The sequence below is a fragment of the Colossoma macropomum genome, unplaced genomic scaffold, assembly GCF_904425465.1.
Source record: "Colossoma macropomum unplaced genomic scaffold, Colossoma_macropomum, whole genome shotgun sequence".
Taxonomy (NCBI): domain Eukaryota; kingdom Metazoa; phylum Chordata; class Actinopteri; order Characiformes; family Serrasalmidae; genus Colossoma; species Colossoma macropomum.
In genome coordinates this window covers 19477887-19500443 of record NW_023494794.1, presented here as the reverse complement: position 1 = coordinate 19500443, position 22557 = coordinate 19477887, and the positions used below count along the sequence as shown (strand labels likewise).

Here is a 22557-nt window from a genome sequence, read left to right as displayed (position 1 = left end):
TATTCTGAAAGAGAAAGAAAGAAAAAAACTGTCACTGTAATGAACAATAAAACTGAACTTCCTAACTGAATATGTAACATCACATTGTTATAACTGTTTGCTTTTGTTTTAATATTGACATGTAAATCATTAGAGATCATGATGGAAACTACATATTTTATTTATCTACTCTCTCACAGTCTTCTGATTAACTCTGTCCTCCCTGTCTGTTTCTGATAAAGAATTTTTTGGGGGGAGGATTTGGAAAAATTGCTGTGCTGGAAATCCTCAAATCAATCTGGCAACCCTGACTGGTTCTCAAACACAGCTGCTGGGATGACGGTGGAAGTGGAAGTGGGGAGTCGTGGGTAAGATTAATGGTTAAACTCGGCCTTTTTATCATGGATTTGCTGTTATAAGACAAAAATCTGATATGAACTGATTTAAAATGTGGACCCAGTTCACCTACAGCAGCGATATGACTGTGTGAGGGACGGAAAGGTAAGAGCAGTTAGCAGCATGCTAACCAGGATAAAGATCACTGCGTATCTTGGGCTGGATGGAAACCTGCGTGGAATAGGGGGAAAGGGGGAAAAGTAAATAAAGCTTACTTAAATTAAGCCAATAGTTTAGAAATTAGAAACAGTAATTTAGAATGTACATGACTAGTTTTGCTTATGAAATCATGTTTCGTGGTCTTTATATGGATATGCAGGTGGTTATAGAATTGACCATGTAAGTGAAGCTGTTCCTAGAGCATCTACAAGAAGGCCTACAAGAAGAAATAAAAATGGCAACTCCAAGCAACAGTAAGTAAACATTTCAAGATGTATTCCCATTTTACATTCCTGTATGTTTATATTAACCTGCAATTGGCTTTACCGTTTCAGATCAGAGGGAGTTCATTTCGTCATTTTCCTACACAGGTGATTTTAAACTCACTGGCCCTCGTGGTGATGATGAAAAATTTCAGCCTGGCTCTGCTCTCACTCTCCCCTGTCACCTGTCCCCTGAAATCAGTGCTGTTTCCATGGAGATCAGGTGGTTTAAGGGGACGGACTGTGTTTGTCTCTATAAGAACAGGCAGGTGACAGAGGGGAGTGGCTACAAGGGCAGAGTGAGTCTGTTCACTCAGGAGCTGCAGAGAGGAAACGCCTCCTTACAGATCAGAGACTGCAGAAGGTCAGATAGAGGATATTATCTTTGTCAGGTCACCAATGGAGACATAACAGAGGAGCTTACTATAAGAGTGTGGATGAGTAAGTATTCCAGAAGTTCACCTACATAAACATCTAAATCATCATCATCAGCGTTTCATCTCAGAATGAAAGATGAAAAGACGGAAATGAGAAACACAGATGTTTAGAATGTTGTTGTGTTCAGATAGAAGGAGGTAAAGCAAACAGAGGATAAATGATGTTAGTGTGGAGTGAAGGACAGATGGAGCATTTCAGTAGAATAAACAGTAACTCTGTTTCTCACTTTAGTACATACATCCACATTATAGCTGCTTAGTGTAAAAGTCAGCTGTGTTTGAAGGAGTTCTAAAAGAATAACAAAACTGGATGCCCTGCGATGGGCTGGTGACCTGTCCAGGGTGTATTCTGCCTTCTGCCCAATGACAGCTGGGATAGGCTCCAGCACTCCACCGCGACCCAGAAGGATAAGCGGTTTAGATGATGTATGTATGTAAAACTGGATTTCTCTAAATTAAAACTAAATGAGGAACTGCTACATGCAGTGAAATTTGCAGGGTGCAAGCTGTGGACAGGGTTGCAGAGTTGAATGATTGAAAGCATTGAGTGACTGTATTTTTGCAGTTTGGATGTGCAAAATCAAGTATTTCAAGTATTCTAATTGTAAATTACATGGTTTTGTCATGCAGTTTATCTAACACTGTGTTCCCTTTTGTTGTTTTACACAGGTCATCCCTCAAGGGTAAGTAAATATGTATACATTCTTCTTCCACTGATTGTGATAGCTGATTTTTTATTCATTTTTACATGTGAAATTTAAATTCAGAAGTCAAGCAGTCACATACAATTGAGCTTAATCTGATGAGCAAGCACAATATGATGTTCTTAGGTGGCTCAATTACATTAACCAGAATAGCCAGTCATACTACCCGGACAGCACTTCTGAAGCCCCTTCTAAAACGTGGAGTATATGGCGAGTGCCGCAGTATGGTAGGTAACATCACATAGAAATGACTAGAAGACAAGTTAGCTACTTAGTTTGCAGTTAGTTTGTTAGCCTGTGTAGCCAAGTTCACTAATGTTGGTTCACACTGTTTGGATTCTATTCAGAAGAGCTACCTTTCAGTCTTTTTTCACATAAAATTACTTAAAGTAAAAGTATTAAATCTGTGTGATCCTAGGACCATCATTTTAATGTTGACACAGGGACTTTATCATGGGGCAGTATATGCCCCAAATTCCCTGTGCTGTTCATCTACTGAACTAACCCCTTTCCAGTGTGTGGAAATCCAGGGACTGCTGTTTCCCTGGATTGCCTGCCCTGCTGAAGCCCAACTACAAGAGGATGTCTGATGTCCAAAGGTCCTGGCTGATTGGGGCCTGTGGTGGTCCATGCAAGATCTCTGCTTGCAACTACCCTACCAGAAATTTAGCCCAAACTTTGTTGGCCATTTCAAAGTGCTGGTGACCAGTGACCTAGGGGACCAGTGACTCAAGGTTTAACGCCTTGAGGGCCGCAAGCAGTGCTTGGTGGATCAGGGGATATCCAGCCCCGATGAGCAGTGCTGGATCCTGGCTGCAGACATTCCAAACCCGAGACTTACCCAAGGCACCTGGACCATCCTGCTCCGATGCCCCGGGGCCACCGCCTATGTGGCATTACTCTGGCGATCAGCCTCGCCAGTCTACTGATCACCAGCCCGCCTTTCACTCATAACATCTGGCATACAGCTGACTAAAATAATGGACTGGTCTACATATACTGAGCATTCATCAGTATTTTTGCAAAGTCACTTGTGTTTGCGCCAAAGTTTACATTTCAAGAGTCTAGTGATTTTCCTGGTTTAGATCCATGTTGCCATTTCTGCATGACCTTGCTTTAGCCTAGCTTCTGACAGCTTGTCCCAGTTTTGATGTTTAGACTATTCCTTGCCTTCATTTTTGGAATGTGTGTGGATTGATATGGATTTTTGAAAATCATTTATAATTTAATTTTTTATAACATAATAATTTTCTGTAAATTTATACAGTGAACTTCTGCACATTTTTAGAGCGTTTTGCATATTGTATACATTTTTTCGTGTATGGTGTATCAGCATTCATGACACCTTCAATCAAAACTAAATGATCAACTCCAGAATTATACTACAGAACTTGCACACATCTTCCACCAAGCTTGACTGATTGTTGTAGACAGGGTTCAGAGAAACTTTCAGTGTTTCACAAGTGTACAACCCCATTTTCAAAAAAGTTGGGCTGTGAAAAATGTAAATAAAAACAAAATGCAATGATGTGCAAATCATTTAAACCCTATACTTGATTGAAAATAGTGCAAAGACAACATATCAAATGTTGAAAGTGAGAAATTTTATTGTTTTTTGAAAAATATATGCCCATTTTGAATTTGATGCCAGCAACACGTTCCAAAGGGGGCAATAAAAAACTGGTAAAGTTGTGTAATGCTTAAAAAACACCTGGTGGTTAATTGGCAGGTCAGTAGCATGATTGGGTATAAAAAGAGCATCTCAGAGAGGCTGAGTCTTTCAGAAGTACAGATGGGGAGGGGTTCACCACTCTGTGAAAGACTGCACAATCAAATAGTGCAACAATTCAAGAGTAACATTTCTCAACATAAAATAGCAAAGAGCCTTTCATCATCTATGGTACGTAATAACATTAAAAGATTCAGAGAATCTGGAGAAATGTCTGTATGCAAGGGACAAGGCCAAAAACTAGTATTTGCTGGCCGTGATCTTTGGGCCTTCAGACGGCACTGCATTTAAAACAGACATGATTCTTTAGTGGAAATCTCTGCATGGGCTCAGAAAACTTCTGAAAACCACCGTCTATGAAAACCGTTTGTCACTGCATCCACAAATGCTAATTAAAACTCTTAAATGGAAAGAGGAAATCATAGATAAACAGGATCCACAAATTCTGCCACCTCCTCTGGGTCCGAGCTCATTTAAAATGGACTAAGGTGAAGTGGAAAAGTGTTCTGTGGTCCTACAAATCAACATTTGAAATTCTTTCTGGAAATCATGGACACTGTGTCCTCCAGGCTAAAGACCACTCAGCTTGTTATCAGCACACAGTTCAAATGCCAATATTCATGATGGTATAGAGGTACATTAGTGCACGTGGCATGGGTGACTGGCACATCTGTGAATTCACCATTAATGCTGAACGATATATGCATGTTTTGGCAACATATGCTGCCATCCAGATGACGTCTTTTTCAGGGAAGGCCTTGATTATTTCAGCAAGACAATGTCAAACAACATTTTGCATGTATTACAACATCATTGCTCCGTATTAAAAGAGTCCGGGCGCTAAACTAGCCTGTCTGCAGTCCAGAACTGTCACCCACTGAAAACTTTTGGCACATTATAAAATGAAAAATACAACAAAGGAGACCCTGAACTGTTGAGCAGCTGAATCCTATGTTGAGCAAAAATGGGAAAACATTTCACTTTCAAAACTACAGCAGTGTCTCCTCAGTTCCCAAACGCTTGCAGAGTGTTGTTCAAAGGAGAGGTGATGCAGCGCAGCGGTAAACATGCCTCCGTCTCATTTTTTTTGGAATGTGTTGTTGGCATCAAATTCAAAATGGGCATAAATCTTTCAAAAAACAATAAAATTTCTCAGTTTTAACATTTGATTTGTTGTCTTTGCACTATTTTCAATCAAGTATAGGGTTTAAATGATTTGCACATCATTGTATTTTGTTTTTATGTACATTTTGCACAGTATCCCAACTTTGGAAATGGGGTTGTACATACTAAGTAAGAAATTTGGCAGCGAAGGTGTGTTTAGGTAGTTGCTTCTGTGAATAATAGTATATTTGAAAGGGAACATAATCTCAGTGACTCCTTTGGGAACAGCTTTTGAGAGGACACAGCAGGATAGAAGGATGGGAGAGTTAAAGTGGCATTAGGTGCAAAAAAGAAAATAGTTGTCAAATTAAATACCGATAGGTTGAATATTAAGCTTAGTGTTGGAGGCTTTTATGTATTGTTTCAATGTTACGTATATAGATTTTTGGTTGAATGTTGGTCACATTTATCTTTGAAAATAGAAAATGAGACAAGCTAGTGTTAACAGTTTCTGCCCAAAACCTGGCTACGTTTTGTATATTGGCAATTACAGATTACGTACCCCCCTCCCCTCCTTCTTTTATGATGGGATAGTCTGTTAGCTCTGCATACTTAAAAAAGATGGTCTTTCAAAGGTTCTTAAGTAAAGCCAATGGTGCTGTTTACAACCATGAGTTTTATATGGAGTTCTATATAGCATTAAAAAGGGTTCCTCTGTTGTTACAAGCTTGGCTTCATAGGAATAGCAGAACCCTTTTTGGCGTTATAGAAAACTATTTTCATTTAAACATGATCCATCCATAAATAGAACCATTATCTTCACTTAAGAACCCATTTTTGATTTTGTGTGTACATGATGATCTACTGCCCTCATTCGGAAATGCTCGGTTCATGATTTTTCTTCCAAATTGGACTAGTTTGAAAATGCAGTCTCTAATGCAAATTAGAAAATTGTGGGATGAAAGTAAGTTTTGGGCTACTCTTAAAATGTACCACGTCTGTTTAAAGGGCTAGATTGGGTTCTGTGGAAGATAAAATGTAATTGTTTCATTAAACTTAATTTCAGATGTCACGTTTGTTCACTAATCTGTTCTTCTTTTCCAGGACAGAGACTTCTTAGTCCGGCAGGTCAGTGCACTAATTAGTAAATGCCATTAACTCATGAAACATGTATATCCTACATTTCTTTTCCATTAAAATTTCTCCCCCTGAGCTCAACTTATGACATTTATGTGGTTAAGTTCTAAAAACAGTCATAATTCATTTTTACATGATTATCGTCTAACCTCTCTTTATGCCTTAGAATTGAACAGGTTGTTTTTGTCACTGTGTCTTTAAGAGCTGTATATTTAAACAGCCTCTTTTCTGATTGGCTGATGTGCATTGGGCCTCTGTAGGCTGAATAGTTGGATACATGTAAATAAGTTGATATGTTTGACATCACAAAAATAAATTCAAAAGAATGTTTTTGGAAGGTTGTGAACTCTGTGAACTCGTGAACGTTGCATTTTGAAACGTTGACAATGTTTGTATGCCACATCAAGCTCTATGTATTAGATATGGAGACAGAAGAGGCTTGTCCTTAGAGTAATTAAGGGACAGAGACTCACTGGAAAATGGAAAACAGATATAAACTGGTTCAGCAGAATTAATATGTTATATGAATACATGCCTATAAATTGATGCAAGATGCTGTCAAACACTGATATAATTCTCCAAGTCATCAGTACTGAACAAGATTTGTGTTTGCCTACTGAAGTTTTCTCACTCATGTTGGAGCATGAACTTGACTGTGTTTAGTAAACCAACTAAAATAACCACGAAGACACATCGCTAACCAAAGATTGTAAAATATTTGCATTCTCAACTTACTTTCATGTCATCGCTGCTGTCTAGCTGAATCTTTTCAGTCTCTTCTGTCTCCATATCTGATAAACAAACACTTGTGAGCACTGTATGGCTCATCCTCCTTTGGGAGGGTCGGGTGGGTTGAGAGTAGGGATTCATCGGAAAAAAAGGTATAAATAAACTTTTAACATTTTTTGGTACAAATCGAAAACTGGAATATTTTGATTAAAAAACTAAATATAAAATGTAATTTGTGTCGGATATTGTTTTCTGTCAGAATCCAACCTAATAAAATCATGGTTGTCCTCATCTGTTACATCCTGCTAGAAAAATCAGCATGGACCACCATAGGTGGTCACCACCAAAATCAGCATATGTTGTGTTTTGGATGCCAGTATGCTGGACTGCAGCAGTGGAAGCTGTTATGCTGATCACCAGCAAAACCATCATATGTAACGGTTAGAATGCTGCTATGCTGGTCGGTCAGCATGAGCAAAGTTTGAATGTTAATTGTCTCTCTGTTCAAATCACTCAATGTCTACGAGTTGTCTGATAAACACACTTGTGAGCGCTATAATTAAGTCCTGTCCACGTTGGGGGATTCATTGTAAAAAAGGATGTATTAATGGGTACAACGTTTTGTTACAGATCAAAATCAGCATTGATGAAATTATGATTACGTTCACTGTAACGTAATGTTTATCAGTTTACAGTAAATGCATATGTTCCTCAGCTCTCTGCATAATCCAATGTGTTATCAAATACAATATCAGTTTAAATCAGCTATGGTTAGTAGAGATATTAAGTTATTATCACCTCGCAGTGATTCATAATGACACATTAACAGTGTTTTAAACAGAGAAACAGTTTTTGGTTATAAATGCATGAAATCTTAATGCTGTTTTATTCACTTCTACAGTGGCACAGTGAATGGACAGAAGAGGAGAGACTGAAAATGGAGGAATCTGTTCTGCTGACCGGTAAGGATGAAAATACGTATTTACATTTGTACAATCTGGGTTATGTGATGTGTTTTGTGGTCTGCTACTGAGTTTCGGAAAACCAGACTTTTGAGTGATATTATATCATTACATGATATTTTCTATGAAAGAAAATCTATTAGTCAGCGAGTGCTTGCTCTCTTTTATTTCTTTTTTTAAAATTTTTACCCAATTTTCTCCCCAATTTAGTCGTCTCCAATTCCACCCGCTAGTTAGGACTCCCCCAATCACACAATACTATCAACACTAGGAGGGCGAAGGCTAACACAGGCTTCCTCCAAGAACTGTGAAACCAGCCACCGCATCTTTTCGAAATGCCGCTCACCAAATGTCACCGGACAGCTGAACGCGCTCGGAGGAAAGTGCCTGTGCTGACTAGAATCGCGTTGAGTGATGGGGGAGAAGGAGGAGCCATCCTGCCAACCCAGAGAGAGTGAAGCCAATTGTGCTCTCTTGGTCTCCCGGCTACGGACGGCTGTAGCATCACCAGGGATCGAACTCACGATCTCCTGATGACGGGGCCAACGCTTAGACGGTTGCGCCACTCGGGAGCCAAGTGCTTGCTCTTTTGATATGAATACCAAATCCAAAGACAATTCCAACTGTACATGTGTAACAATCGATGACATTGAGAGGAAACAGGATGCAAGTGGGTTTGAGTAACAAATGAGTAATGAGCTGCGTAACAAATGCTAGGAACAAAATACACAAACCCAGAGCAAAGAAAAAACAATGGCAAGCAAAGAGCAGGACAAACACAAGGGGTATAAATACTGGAGTAAACGAACAAGCAATGCATAGGAACAATTACAGGGCAGGGACACAGATCAGACACAAGTCATGGGCATGACTAAAGGAGCTAAGATGGAGTAGGAAGTGATCAGAGACACGAGTGAAGGTAAATCAGAAGGGAAAACAGACAAAGACAAGGCTGGGCAGGGTCTTACAACATGAAACCAAAATAGTAGTTTTTTAGTGAGTGAGCTCTGTAGGTGCTAGGGTGACCGTATTTGGGTTTTCAAAAAAGAGACACTGGGCGCTGGAGGGCAGCAAGGGGAAGACCGTAGAACACAAATGTCAACATGACAGCAAAGCCCAATCTCAGACATTTTAGACATTTTCGGAATCTCGGGCATGTGTTTTAGGTCCCAGGAAAAGGACATGTCCTAGAAAAAAAGGATGTTTGGTCACCCTTGTAGGTGCTAATTCAACACTGTTTTTGTCTGTACCCCATACGTGACAAAACAAATGAATCTGTTATATCTATTTTAAATTTCAGAATTAAAAGAAGAGAGGCTTTCTATACTGAAGAACTTAATGAGCTTAGTTGAAGAAAAGAAAGCTCAGGAGGAAAAGCTAAAAGAAGCTGAGACTGAACTGGAGAACACAGCCAAACAAACAGACAGCAAAGAAGAAGAATTAAAAGAGGAAGAAAAACAACAAAAGGAGAGAAAGAACATCAGAGAGATCAGTCTGGAGATGAGAGAGATGCAGGAAAGAGGAGTGAGAGAAAGAGTGGAGATGAGACAAAGAGAGGAAGAGGAGATCAGAGGAAAGATGAGAGCTGTTGTGGATGATTTGAGGAGCTCAGAGGAAGCAGTTAACAAGATAAAGGAGAGGATAGAACAGCATGAACAACAAAAAGATGAATATAATAAAACGTTATCAGAGGAGGGAAATGAAGACAAGAGGAGAGAGCTGAAAAGAGAAGTGGAGAGAGAAGATGAGCAGATGAAGGAGGCTGAAGAGGAGCTGAAAAGGATGCAGGAGGAAAGGAGGATGATGGTTAAGAAACTCAGACTGGAGATGGAGAACAGTGAGAAGAACGCAGTAAAAGCAGACACACACTTCATCAGGAAGCTGTCTGAACAGAAACAGGAAGAGTCTGATAGTAAGACAAATGAAAAAGAGAGAGAGATAGAAACACCGAAACAAAACCTCTCAGAGATGGAGAAAGAAACAGAAAAGCAACCAGAAGACAGAAATAAGAATTTAGAAAAGAAAAACAAAGAGCTACAACAAAAAGACGCAGAATTAGAAGAACATACAGAGACGATAGAGTAAAAATAAAATAATAGATGAGAAGAATGAACAGCTGAGAGAGAAAGAGACTCTACTGGAGATCACAGTGAAAGAGGTGGAAAGCAGTAAAAAGCAGCTGGAGACTCTGAGAAAGGAGCTGCAGGACAAGAGCAGTGAACTACAGGAGATGATGATCCTACTGGAACAACAGAAAACTGAACTGAGGGAAAAAGACAGACTGCTTGAAGAGAAGGAGAGACTTCTTAGTGAGAGAAACACACAGCTGATGGAACGAGACAAGCAGGTTGAGGAGAAAGACAGACTTCTAGAGGAGAGAAACGAGCAGCTGCAGGAAATAACAGATCCACACTCAGCAGCTCCAGCCTGGAGAAGAAGAAGGAGCATAGATGCTGAGCCTCCAGAAAGTGAGTTGAATAATTAATGAATACATTTTAATTTAATTAAATTTAAGAACTGAGCAGGAAAAATGATGTTGGGAGGAAGTAGTTTTTTAGATTTGGATTTGTATCAAATTGAACACAAATCGTGTAAATATAGATAATTATTGCTCCAAATAAAAGGAATGTGTTATATTGCCTGAAAATCACATTTACATAACTGTTTTATCCCAGATTTAGTCAGTCAGCCAAGTCATCTTTAAGCTAACAGGTAATGGAAGATTAGCCAGCAATTAGCATTGTGTAAAATCATTAGTATGTCTAAATCATTATACACTTGGTTCAAATCACATTGTTAGGTTTTTAAATAATCTATAATAGACTTGCTTATGTGATTTCTGGACAAGAAAATGATGTGTAGCTAACATCAGTCAAGGCAGCTGTCTTGTATTCTGTATTTTGTTTGTGCTGTTGTTAATTTTTGTAGACAACATTATGTTCTGCAGCTTTAGAAACCACAGAAATAGGCAACGTTTAGACAATGAATGTGAACTAACCGTTTGACTACAAGGTAAAAGGGAAGTAAACTTTTGTCAGTTTGATTTTTCTTATTCAATTCCAGTGGGTGGAGAATCCTCTAGTGCTGCCTCTCCAGTGTCAGTTCCTGTAGCAGAGCTCAGGCTGGTTCTGCTGGGGAGGACTGGATGTGGGAAGAGTGCAGCAGGAAGCACCATCCTGGGCAGAGAGGAGAGGAGTCAGGCTGGAGCGTCTACAGTGAGGCAGCAGAGTGAGAGCAGACAGGGGGAGGTGGCTGGGAGGCAGGTGACTGTGGTGGACACTCCTGACTGGTTCTGTCCTGGACTCTCTCTGGAGGAGCTGAGACAGGACGTGGGACTCTGTGTCCGTCAGTCTGCCCCAGGACCCCACGCCTTCCTCCTGGTCATACCAGTGAAGCAGCCTACAGGAGAGGAGAGAGGCCTGCTGGAGAAAATGGAGGAGATTTTTGGAGAGAGATGTTGGAGGAGCACCATGATCCTTTTCACTGTTACTGATGAAGTCCAAGAGAAGAACATTGATGAGTTTATCCAGTCAGGAAACCAGGAGGTCCAGAGACTTGTAGAGAAATGTGGGAACAGGTTTCACTGCCTCAACATTAAGGAGAGTGGAGATGATTCTCAGATCTCAGAGCTGCTGGAGAAGATGGAGAAGATGGTGGAAGGAAACAGAGAGAAATTCTACAGCAGTGAGATCTACCTGGAGACAGAATCTCAGATCAGAGAGATTGAGAAAAGATTCATAAGAGAAAGAGAGGAGATAAAAAAGAGACAAGAAAGACAAAGTAGACAGAAACTTAAGAGATGTGAACAGGAGACTTTTATAAAGTTCACAGAATCAAATGCTAACTTTCATGCACAAATAAATCAGCATGAAGAGCAAATAACTAAGCTTGAGAGAGAGTTAGAAGAGGAAAGAGATGAGAAGAGAAAAGTAGAGTTGGAGAGAGAGGTGGAGAGAGAGATTCAGCAGAAGAATGAGGTTCAGTTGGAGCTAAAAAGACTGAAAGAAGAGACTGAAAAGGAGAGGAGAGAGATGGAGGAGAGACACAGACAGGAGATGGAGGAGATCAGGGAGACGCATGAAGGAGAAGCCAGAATGGAGACTGAGAGGAACCTCATGAAGATCATCCTGCCTGAACTCCAGCAGAGAATCTGGGAAGTCATAACAAAGAAACAGAAAGATTTTGATTGCAAGATGGATGAAAAGGAGAGAGAGTTAGAAACACTGAGACAGGGACTCGGAGAGGGAGTCAGAGAGGGAATCACAGCAGGAGGAGACGATCATGAGGAGGACACTAGAGGACTGTTTAGCAGGTTAACACAGGTGTTCTTTTGGTGGACAGGCAGAGATCCAGTTATAATCACTGGGTCAGATCAGTGAGAGCTCCTGACCGACTTTCAGTCATAGCAGATGCACTGGTTTCTCTGGGGTGCAAGGAGTGATGTAGTTCGAAACATTAATTTGGGCCAAGAATGAGCAGTTATGCTACATGCAAACACAGGGCACAGAGATCAGACTGCTTCACTTACTGCCTTTAATTACTCATTCAGGATCAGCTCTTAGGGCTGCAGTGAATGTGAAGCAGCTCCCACTGCTTTGGGAGCCACAACATTTTATGTCCATGTTATTGAAGTAACATTTTACCATCTTGGCTCAAAATATGTCTTAATATGCGCTAGCTTATGTCCTGGTATATAAAAAAATAATTTAAATGCAGACTTACTTTGCTCTGGTTCAAGCTCATGTTTTGGTGTTGATTGTGCGTATGTGTATATTTTTACATTTATTTTATGTTTATATTTTCAACTCAAGCATGTGATGTTTCTCATCATCATTAAACAATCTTTTCATTTTCTCAGCATGATGTGTTCATTTGATATTTGTCACAAAAACTCACTCGGCCTGTAGAGAGCGACAGCAGATCATTCTGTGTGTGCTGGTCTTTTTCATCATTCCAGTTACGCTGGATCCTTATATCTGCACGTCAGCTGATTTGGAAGAGCAGAAATGTGCCATGGGCTACTGAAACTCTCTTATTCTCGTACAGCTCATTCTCTCTCAACCACAAATAGGTGCACGAATGCAAACACATGCAGGAACAGATTCAGGTAAATTGATCTACAAAAGTACAAATCAGGGTTGAGCTCTTTTTCTGTTTCTAAAGACCAACATTAAATCTTTTTTATCTTACATTTAAAAAAGATTCTCCAATAGTTCTTTAGTAAAAATGATTGTATATAGTACTAAAAACGCCAAGCTTATAACAATAGTAGAACACTTTATAAAAAGTTTCTGTATAGAACAATATTCAGCACATTCTCCATTAATTTGAAGAACGATTTAATCATGCAAAGGGTTCTTCTAGGGTTCATAGTTCTATATAGGACCATTTTCTGTACTAAAGAACCCTTGAGGAACCATCTTTTTAAAGTGTGCACTATTTTATACTTTCATACAAACACATTTTTTAATTGCATAACAAATGCCTAAAACTCAGTGCACTGTGGGGAGATGATGAGTGTCTGTAAGAGAGTGGTGGGAACCAGCAGTAGAAACAGAATCTTTCTCTTTTGCCAAAGAGAGGCAAAATATTCAGCACTCACATAAAAAATACTTACACAATTTTATGTGCAGCCGCTTGAAGATGATTAGGCAGATTATAAACATAAAATATCACAGTTTGACTACTAAACTGGATAAAAATGAAGTGAAAAGTAAGGGACATTTCCATTTTTTGAAGAGTTCACTGCATGAAACAGAAGCTTGTACAGAAGACTCTTACTCTTTTGTCTGAGAAGATCATTCAGAAATCATGCTGTGTAAGTTACCAAGCTGTCAGTGCTTTGTCTATAGAGAAACTAAACTAAAACTGGTTTAACCCTTAAAATCCCAGGCTTATGACATACTAAGGCTCATTATTCAGTAACTATATTGACTATGATGCAGACTAGCTGAGTTATTCTTTGGTTATACAAGTGCATATTAAAACTTTTGGGCTGTCAGCAGGACCTGACCATTTAAGGGGTCAAAAGTGTTCACTATGCCCAGTCAGTTACACTCTACAATATAAAATAATGTAATATTGCAAAAAAATAATAAAAAAATAAAATAACAAGGTTTGTAATTAACCAAAATCCAGAATACAAATATAAACCTCAGGGCAGGTGTGCTCAATCCTTCAGGAACATCTAAACATTATAGCCAGATGGATGCAAAGGGCAGTGGCTTTTGATAGCAGACAAAAACATACAGTCAAAAAAAATAAATAAAAAAAGCGAACAAGAATCTATTAAAGACACCAGAGACTTCACAAAGACTGAAAATCACAAGCCAGCTTTTAAAACTGATGAGTTCCAGGTGAAGGAAGGCAGGGCCAGTTATCAGAAGTCCAGTGAAGCTGAACGTGGGAGAGAAGTGGGCAGAGCTTGGAATGTGACATTAATGCTCTTCACCCCAAAAGACTGTGTGAAGAACACAGCTGCCTGATGAAGAAAACTCCTTCATGATGATGATAAAGGTGTGAGTGAGTCTTTTTCTGAATATTCCTCAAACTAGTATGTGTCAGATCATTTTAAAATGGGGGAAGAGGGAGAGAAAGCGAGAGCCAGGCGTTTTGGGCCTATAAGCACAAGCACGCTCAGACAACTGTTACATTCAAGTAGTAATGTAGGGGTTAAACCAGCAGCCCGCACCTCAAGTGCTACAGCCCCAGTTTGCTGATTGTAACTGAGCCTCGTACAGTGGAAAATAGATGCTGAATTTAGCTTCTTATTCTCATTTCCTGTTCTACCTTAAATAAAGTAGCAGTTACATTCAGATGCCTGTATAGGCACTAGCATGTAGTTAAGGCACTATTTAAGGAAGAACAGAAATTCGAATGAAGGCCTTTATTCAGATGACAGTAAATTAATCACAATAATAATTGTTTTTCAGTAATAACTTATACAGTGTAGACTGTAGCGCTATAAACTATATACTGAAACTTAAACCAAGACTTCAATCACAGTTTACAGTATTTTGGGAACAGCATATAGTTAGGACATGGAAAAAAATATGGAAGTGTTATTAAATAATAAGCTATAATTTTCTGTTTATTGGAATTTGTCATAACAAAGACACTATGAATAGCTGTTTACTTTTGGTTTAGATTTGGTTAGTGGTTTTCAAATACGAGGCACTGTGGATGTCAGTTTCTTCTTTCTTCTCAATTATCATGAAATCACGGCTCCATTTATCGTAGAAAATGTCTTCAGTTTTACTGGTTCCTACAAACCTTTTGAAACTTGTAAGAAATTATGTCAGTCATTTCATCTTCAAAGAAATGAATTTTATATGAATGAATTTAGTGACCCCAAACTTTTGAGTGGTAGTGTATATTGGAGAAATATGCACTTTGCTGCAAGAAAAAAAACAGTTAAATAAGAAACACCTGAGGAATTATCTATTACTAAAATACTATTATTATTATTATCATTAGTAGTACTAGTAGTACAGGGTGTCCCAAAAAAATTGACATCATTTGAGATGTGAATATCTGAGTAACTACATGTCCTGGGCAAACAAAATCAAATAGGCTTCATGTTGAACAATACAAGATTTATTTATCAAAATTCGAACCAGAAATTCAGAGGGATGTAGATTTTATAACCGATTTTACAGCTTCACAAATGTAATATCTTCCAATACTGGTGGTCGTCCAGATCCCTTCGCCCTACACAGACAACCTTACTCTTTGAATTTTTTTTTCCCATGTCCAAATCTGCTTTCCAGTTGGTGCATTTTTATTGAATTTTCTCGAAAATGCACTAACCAAATTAAACTTGGTTAGTTTTTACACATTTTTTTTTTATTTGAGATCATTTGAGGGAGAATTGGCTTTGTTATTAGACTACGGAATGATGTCAATTTTTTGGGACACCCTGTATATTTAATATTAGACTGTTTTTGGTAAATAATATTTTAAGAATGTTTGGGGAAGTTGTTTGGAAACTCTTAAACCAGTCTGGCAAGTCAGACTGGACACCAAAGTGAAACTAGTTCGGCATTTCACTGTAGATGTTTCAATGTGGACATACTTCACCTACAGCAGCAATATGACTATATGAAGAACAGCAAAGTTAAGCGCAGTTAACATCATGCTAAATACTATAAACATCAAACCTGTGTGGAAACCTAAAAACAAACTTCATCTTAATGTACTATAGAATTTACATAATTAGACATATTAAATGTTTTCATTATAATAAGGTAGGAGATACAACTGTTTGTGTATTCAGTGTTACATGTGGCCTAAGGGAAAAAAAAAACCTTTTCTATCTATATATAATAAAAAAACTACATGCATCACATTTATTGGCACCACTGCGTTTAGTAACTCACCTCCCTTTGCAGCAATGAGTCTTCTACGATAAGACCTAATAAGATCGGTGAATGCAGAGCAAGCAATGTGAGACCGTTCCTCAAGACATAATCTCTCCAGATGCTCCAGGGTTCTAGGTCCTCTCTTGGGGCTCACATCTTCAGTTTACCATACAGGTTTTCAATGGGGTTTAGGTCAGTGGCCACATCAAAAACATCATTCTGTGGTCACTGAACCTTTTTTTGTGGTTTTGCATTTTGGCTTTTTAGCAGGGGCAGCCAGATTTTCATTTAAAGTTTCTTTTTACTTCATGTACACTTTATAAATGGCTCGTCAGATTAAATAAAAAATACTAATACTTAATGTGGTAACAAGTAAATTAACTAGTTTTATTTAACATCAGTAAATAATTTGAATAAACAATTCCTTTAATCTGTCATTTTTGAGTAGAATAAAAAGTTCAATTGCTTGTTACCACATGAAGTTACCACATGAGGTTGATCTGACGAGCCATTTTTACAGTGTAATCTATGATGCTATGGTTCCTAACAAGGTTCCCAGAGGGATGTTTGAATAAAGGCTTTAAAGGGAGAGGGGGGAACAGAAGAAGCAAAGACAAAGATCCGAGACACTCATGTAAATTCTATGGAATGATAAATGTTACAGCTCCTGTTTGTAGACGTTGATGTGAAACCACACGTACATAGGCTGCCACACTGACACTGATGTTGGTACTCCAAAATGGCTTGTTTATTTACTAAAGCAACCTTATAAAGCCAGGTATCACAGCTACTAACATTCCTTTGACACAGAAATGAGACACAATATGAAGCACCATCTGTTACTAACAGAAAATAAGTGTCCATGGGTTCAGGTAGCTGCCCACCCAGTTTCAGCAATACTGTAAAGTAACACACAGCATAAGAACATTCAAGCATAATAAATGTCTTTAAACAGTTGAGGTCTTTTTAAGAACAGCTATCCATTTTTTATACCATACCCACCTTTGTGTTTGTTGCCAAAAGGCTGCATTTTGGTCTCATCTGATCATAGAATCTCGTTCCAGTAGTGTTTAGCAAACTCTGCATGCTGATGTTTATGGTTGGATGAAAGAAAGTTTTTTTTTGCATCTTCTTTACTGTGCATGAAGCCAAAATACACTTGCATTCTTTTCTAGGCAGGTCACTATTGCTCTATTTGTTTTAAACTTAATTAATTATTGCCCTAGAACTGAATACTGCACGGAGCCCTCATGATGACATCCTGTATAAATAAAAATAATGTGTGGCCACGCCTTATTGACGCATGGGAACGAGATCCTAATGCGTGGCTATTACTTAGTAAGGCATGGAAATGAGATGATTACGTTGTGGCCATGACTTATTAAGGCGTGGGAATGAGATCATGGCTTACTAAGTCGTGGCGACACATTAGGATCTCGTTTCCACGCTTTGCTAAGTCATGGCCACGACTTAATCATCTCATTCCCACACCTTACTAAGTCGTGGCCACGCATTATTTTTATTTATACAGGATGTCATCAGCGGGCTCCGTAATATTGGCATTTTTGGGCATGTAGCTATTTTTTTTAGCTATTTTTCCTCCGAGACGGTCATGTAATCAATGTAGGATCACAGAGAGCGAGAGACCTTGGGGGTTATAGATTTAAAAGTGTCTGTTTGTGACAGACTCATGCAACATGCAAGCTGTGCTTGCGAGATACCTGGCAAGATTATATTATTGGTCATTTTTTAAACGTGCTAGTTTGTTTAACTAGTTTACAAGCATAATGTATCTTAAGGAAAAGTTAAAGTAATGCTTTAGGAAACTGATTCTAACATTTTAACTCGTATCTAAATTAATTTCCGCCATGTTGCATCCACTCTGATTGGTTCTCTCTGTCAAGGACTTTTGTTTAAGGGGCCGCTGTTGTATCCGTATCGATGCGGTCCTCGCAGAAGGCCGCTTAGACGGCACTTTTGACCATTGCTTTGAACAGCAAAAAGAGAAATGAGAAAACTGTCATGCGAGCACATGCTAATGAGCACAAGTGCGCCACTTGGAACAGGGCTAAGGTAATTTGCCATGTGTCGCCTTATTTTTATACCCAAGTGAAACAGGAAGTGATGAATGACCACTTGATAGTTCCTAAACATTCAGGTGTATTGAAAATAAAATATAAATGGAACATGCTTCAGTTACATTTTGTTCTAGTATTTTTTGATAGGGGGGGTTTTATTTTCTTAGACTAAATTTAATCACTTCAAAAACAGCTTTAATTGCGTTTCTTTACCCATATTTACTAATAGTACCAATAGTTACGGTGCTGGCTGTATGTGTTTTCCTGCACAGATAAGTTTAAACTCATTCGCTCCTGAGGTGATAAACAGCATCAAGCTGTCTCTGCAGTCACTCTCTCCTGTCACCTGTCTCCTGAAATCAGTGCTGTTGCCATGGAGATGAGGTGGTTTAAGGGGATGGACTGTGTTTGTCTCTGTAAGAACAAGCAGATGACGGAGGGGAAAGGCTACGAGGGCACCATGTTAAGACTGAATGAATTTCATGAACTTTTGTTTCAGATCTTTGTGGCCATAAAACCCTTTGCAAACATTGTACAGACAAATACCATGATATAATGTAACACCAAACAACCTCACAGCAAGTAATGTAACATTAGCTAGGTTGTGTGCTAAACTGCCACTACATTGGCTGCTGCAAAGCTAACCAGTTACTATCACAAACATTAGCAAACGGGACAAAACAATTCTGACCTATTAGTTCTGTGAATCAACAAAAGTAAGTTAATGTAACCCACCTGCCAAGCCGGAGCAACCTCCTCATACCCTTTCATGCCTTTCAAATCTCAATGAAGCTGAAGTCAGCTTCTTTTTGCCAGCTTCTTGTTCAAAGCTTCTCATTCCACCTTAAATGGTAAAACAGTTGCATTCTGGTGCCTCAGCTTCTTATTCAAATTTTCCCATTCCACCTTAAGTGATGCTGCAAGTCAGGCTACATATTTAGGTGCCTCAGCTTCTTGTTCGAATTTACCCATTCCACCTTAAATAGTGAAGCAGTTATATACAGGTGCCTCAGGCACCTCAGGTGCCAGAATGGGACTGCAGCACGATTTACCAACTTCAGCTTCATGAACTTTAGGAGGTCTCTCCACCATTGAACCATCTCACCATCAACTCTAGAAGGTTTGTCTCTGCTGAAACGCCCTTGCCTGATTTAAGAACTTTTTTTTTTAGTCTTTGTTCTTCAGATTTTCTCCTCTTTGGCTGTTTCTCAGCCATCTCTCCTTCTTGAAAATGCATGGAGTTCAGAGCATAGCCCCTCCCCTTCCCCCTGTTCTGTGCACGAGCACAAACTTCCCCCTGTTGCTGAATGGCTTGAATAGTGTTGTGTTACTCTTCCCGAACCACTTCTTCTATTTCGCATTTACAGAGCCAGGGCTGTGTACCAACACTATATTTTTTCCAGTGCGCACACAGAACAGAGAGCTAGTGAACCCTGAGGAGACATTCACTGAATCTGACAAAAAATACTTTTGGATTGTAATCGTATACTGTGACTTCAATGTATTAATATTATTTGTTAAAATATTATGGAAATATTGTTGAAACATTAGTAATCTTCTGAGCAAATCAATAGTTACTGTCCAGATAAATAGAAGTCTTAGAGGTTGGTTGCATTTTCTGTTTCTCATGATTCAAGTAATCCCAAACACATTCAGTGATGTTGAGGTCTGGACTCAGTCCATTGTTTTGAGAACACCAGCAGCTTATTTGTTTGATTTGCAGATTTTCTTTTTTGTCTGTTTTGTTTTCTCAGTAATGGCTTCTTGGCTACACATCCCAGCTACACATCATAAACACCTGTGGATTTTCTCAAATCTGAAGATCTTTTAGATCTTTTAATGCATTTATCTGACAGGGACTTGCATGGTTATTAGGAATCCCATTTCTTCTAATAATTATGTCTTCTAATAATTATAATCTTTAGTTTCGTTTTTCCACTTATTTTCCTTTGATTCCCCCTTCCTTATGTAAGTGGTATTATATATCTACTCTCAAAAGAAATATCTCCTGAAAAATGAACATAATGGCTGTTTTGAGTGATTATCATATAAATGAAGAGGGATCTCTGGCTTTTGCACAGTACTGTACATTTCCATTCAAGCTTTCACACTGCTGAAAGAGTTTATTAACAGGATTCAGATGCTCCTAAATATGTGATTAAACACTCAAATTAACTCCACTTAAGGAGTTCCACAGTGCCATGCTAGATATTTTCAAAACAGGTGGATCAGTAGAGACCTGAGGACAGTGAAACACTTTCTGCACTGACAGAGAACAGACTGGCAGGATGATGGAGATTCAGAGAAATGACTATAGTTCTTTAGGAGGTTCTTAAACCCAAAGCAAGAAGCTGCTAAGTCTCACAGAGAGACGCAAGTGAAGATCTAAAACTCTCTTTGACTCATGTTAGTAACACTACTTTTACTCTGAAAGGCACTACAGCTCATTACAGGTAAATGTGTAATCTGTGTGACAGATACTCGCTCATTCTTAAATCTAAGCAGTGGTTAAAGAAAATCAGCTAAAAACATCTTCAGAATATTATTGCATTGTTAGAACTTGTAGGTAATGTTAGCCAAAGTTGTGGGAACATTCTCTGCGAGCTGGGTGATATGGAGCTCAACAGCTCTGGCTAGGTCCAGCGGAATATTGTGCTATTGTGCAGAATATTGTGGGTTTGTAGCGCCGTTGCAAAAGCATCTCAGGTCTTCATATTCAGCTTTAATCTCAGTAGCAACTCATCAGCTGCTAGAAGTGGAAACACCAAAGACTTCAGGAAACTGTGCTAAATGGACACATTTTTGTATATATATATATATATATATATATATATATATATATATATATGTACAAAAAGTAAGTGGATGTTTTAATCATTCTCAGTTTTAATCTAGCAGAGTGAGATTTTTTTTATGGAATCATAAGCAGAACAAGCACAAATAAAATCACTGAAAATTATTCAAATGACTTGTTTGTGCTCATGCTCCTGTACATATATGCACTTTTATACAATTTCGTACCATACTGTACATACCATTTTGATTTGGAATTAACTATTTTACAGACTGAATATTTATTTCAGCGAAGAATGGATCACTTTTGAATAGACCTGACACGCTGAGGGGCTTTGTAAGAGGAGAATTTTAGAAGAAAGGGGAAAGGAAGGGTGTAGTTCTTGGAAATGAAATGGATTTGCTTTTTACATCTAATTGAGTTTAAATGTTTAAATGTGGTTTAATAGTACCCAGCTGTGCAGTGGATATCTAATAAGGCTGTTTATCCAAACCAGCGAAATTTTGCTCTGCAATTGTGAATGAATTGATGCAATGTGGACAGCAGCATATTGATCTGTCATGCAGCTGTTTTAATGTTTTTAGTGTTGTAAAAAGCTGTTAAAAAGCAGTAAATGCACCTTCATTTTTTTATATTTTAGAGTTCTATGGAAAAAAGTCTACTACACAGTTTACAAATAATTCAACAGATGTATTTTGTTATGCCTGTCCTTCACCTCTTGTTAGTGATAAGGAGAAAATTTGAAGAGATCTGTTATGTCTGCACTGTGCAGTGTATCATTCACTCTCCTTTATCTGCGCTGTTAGAACTCTGCTGCGATTTCAGGAGAATAAGAAACTTTGAATCAACAACATATTAACCACTATTAAATAAACTTTAAAATGTCTGTTTACAGACACTCAGCACTCATAATTTTACTGACTGTGTTTGAAGAGCCAGTGGATGCTGCACAACTTATATGCCTACAAAATTAATATTATTTCTCATTACTTCCTTCATTCTTTCTTCTTTCTAGTACCTAAGAATTCTCTTACAGATGTGGGGTTGCAGCTTTTGATTCCGCAGCATTCAGTCTGCTGCGTCTCCTTATATTTATAATTGAGTCAAACACTGTAACAAATAAAGCTGCCAAAAAGTATTCTTTGAAGTGAGGAGCCATAGAAGAAGCACTTTTGCCTAAAGATCTTTTCAGTGGATGGTTCTTTGAAGAACCATTGTTGTAAATGCTATTTGAGTGTGAAGAACCTTTTAAAGTTTAAAAAAAACTTCTACAGAATGTAAAGGTTCTATAACAGTTGAACTATTTTACTAGTACTGTACCATTTTAAATCCATATTTATGAAGAATAACAATGATAAACAAATACAGCAACCATATTAGTCAGACTCAAAATATGCCCTGCAGTGTAAATACGAAATAGACTTTACTTTGTTGTTCTATATCCATTCCAGCCTCTTCCACACAAAACTAAACTCTGTTTCTTCACTGCATTCAGACCTGAAACACATGCAGTCAGATTCAGCTCCACTCTAAACACTGAGGCTCTTAAACTGCAGCTTTATTATCAGTTATTAATCTAAGGTGTATTATTCAGTACCTGCTATAAATGATGTGGTATGTAGGCTGCTATGAAGCTAGTATATAAGTTGTGGAGTTAGTTGGTGAGTAGAAAAGAAATGTAGATCACAGACGAGCTCTTGCAATTTAAGGGGTTAAAAATTCTTTC

General features: G+C 38.4%; 2 protein-coding genes across 2 annotated transcripts; both read left to right on the top strand.

The window, feature by feature from the left end:
• The first annotated feature begins 239 nt into the window (after positions 1-239).
• On the top strand, positions 240-9697 carry LOC118814751 (golgin subfamily A member 6-like protein 22). The gene is made up of 7 exons (XM_036580500.1): positions 240-480; positions 695-788; positions 906-1238; positions 1904-1917; positions 5876-5899; positions 7539-7599; positions 8900-9697. The coding sequence occupies exons 2-7, from the start codon at positions 770-772 to the stop codon at positions 9682-9684; spliced, it is 1236 nt and encodes a 411-aa protein (XP_036436393.1). The 5' UTR covers positions 240-480; positions 695-769; the 3' UTR covers positions 9685-9697.
• On the top strand, positions 9684-12456 carry LOC118814750 (GTPase IMAP family member 4-like). The gene is made up of 2 exons (XM_036580499.1): positions 9684-10067; positions 10663-12456. Exons 1-2 carry the CDS (start codon positions 9830-9832, stop codon positions 11976-11978), a joined length of 1554 nt encoding a protein of 517 aa, XP_036436392.1. The 5' UTR covers positions 9684-9829; the 3' UTR covers positions 11979-12456.
• Positions 12457-22557: the final 10101 nt, after the last annotated feature.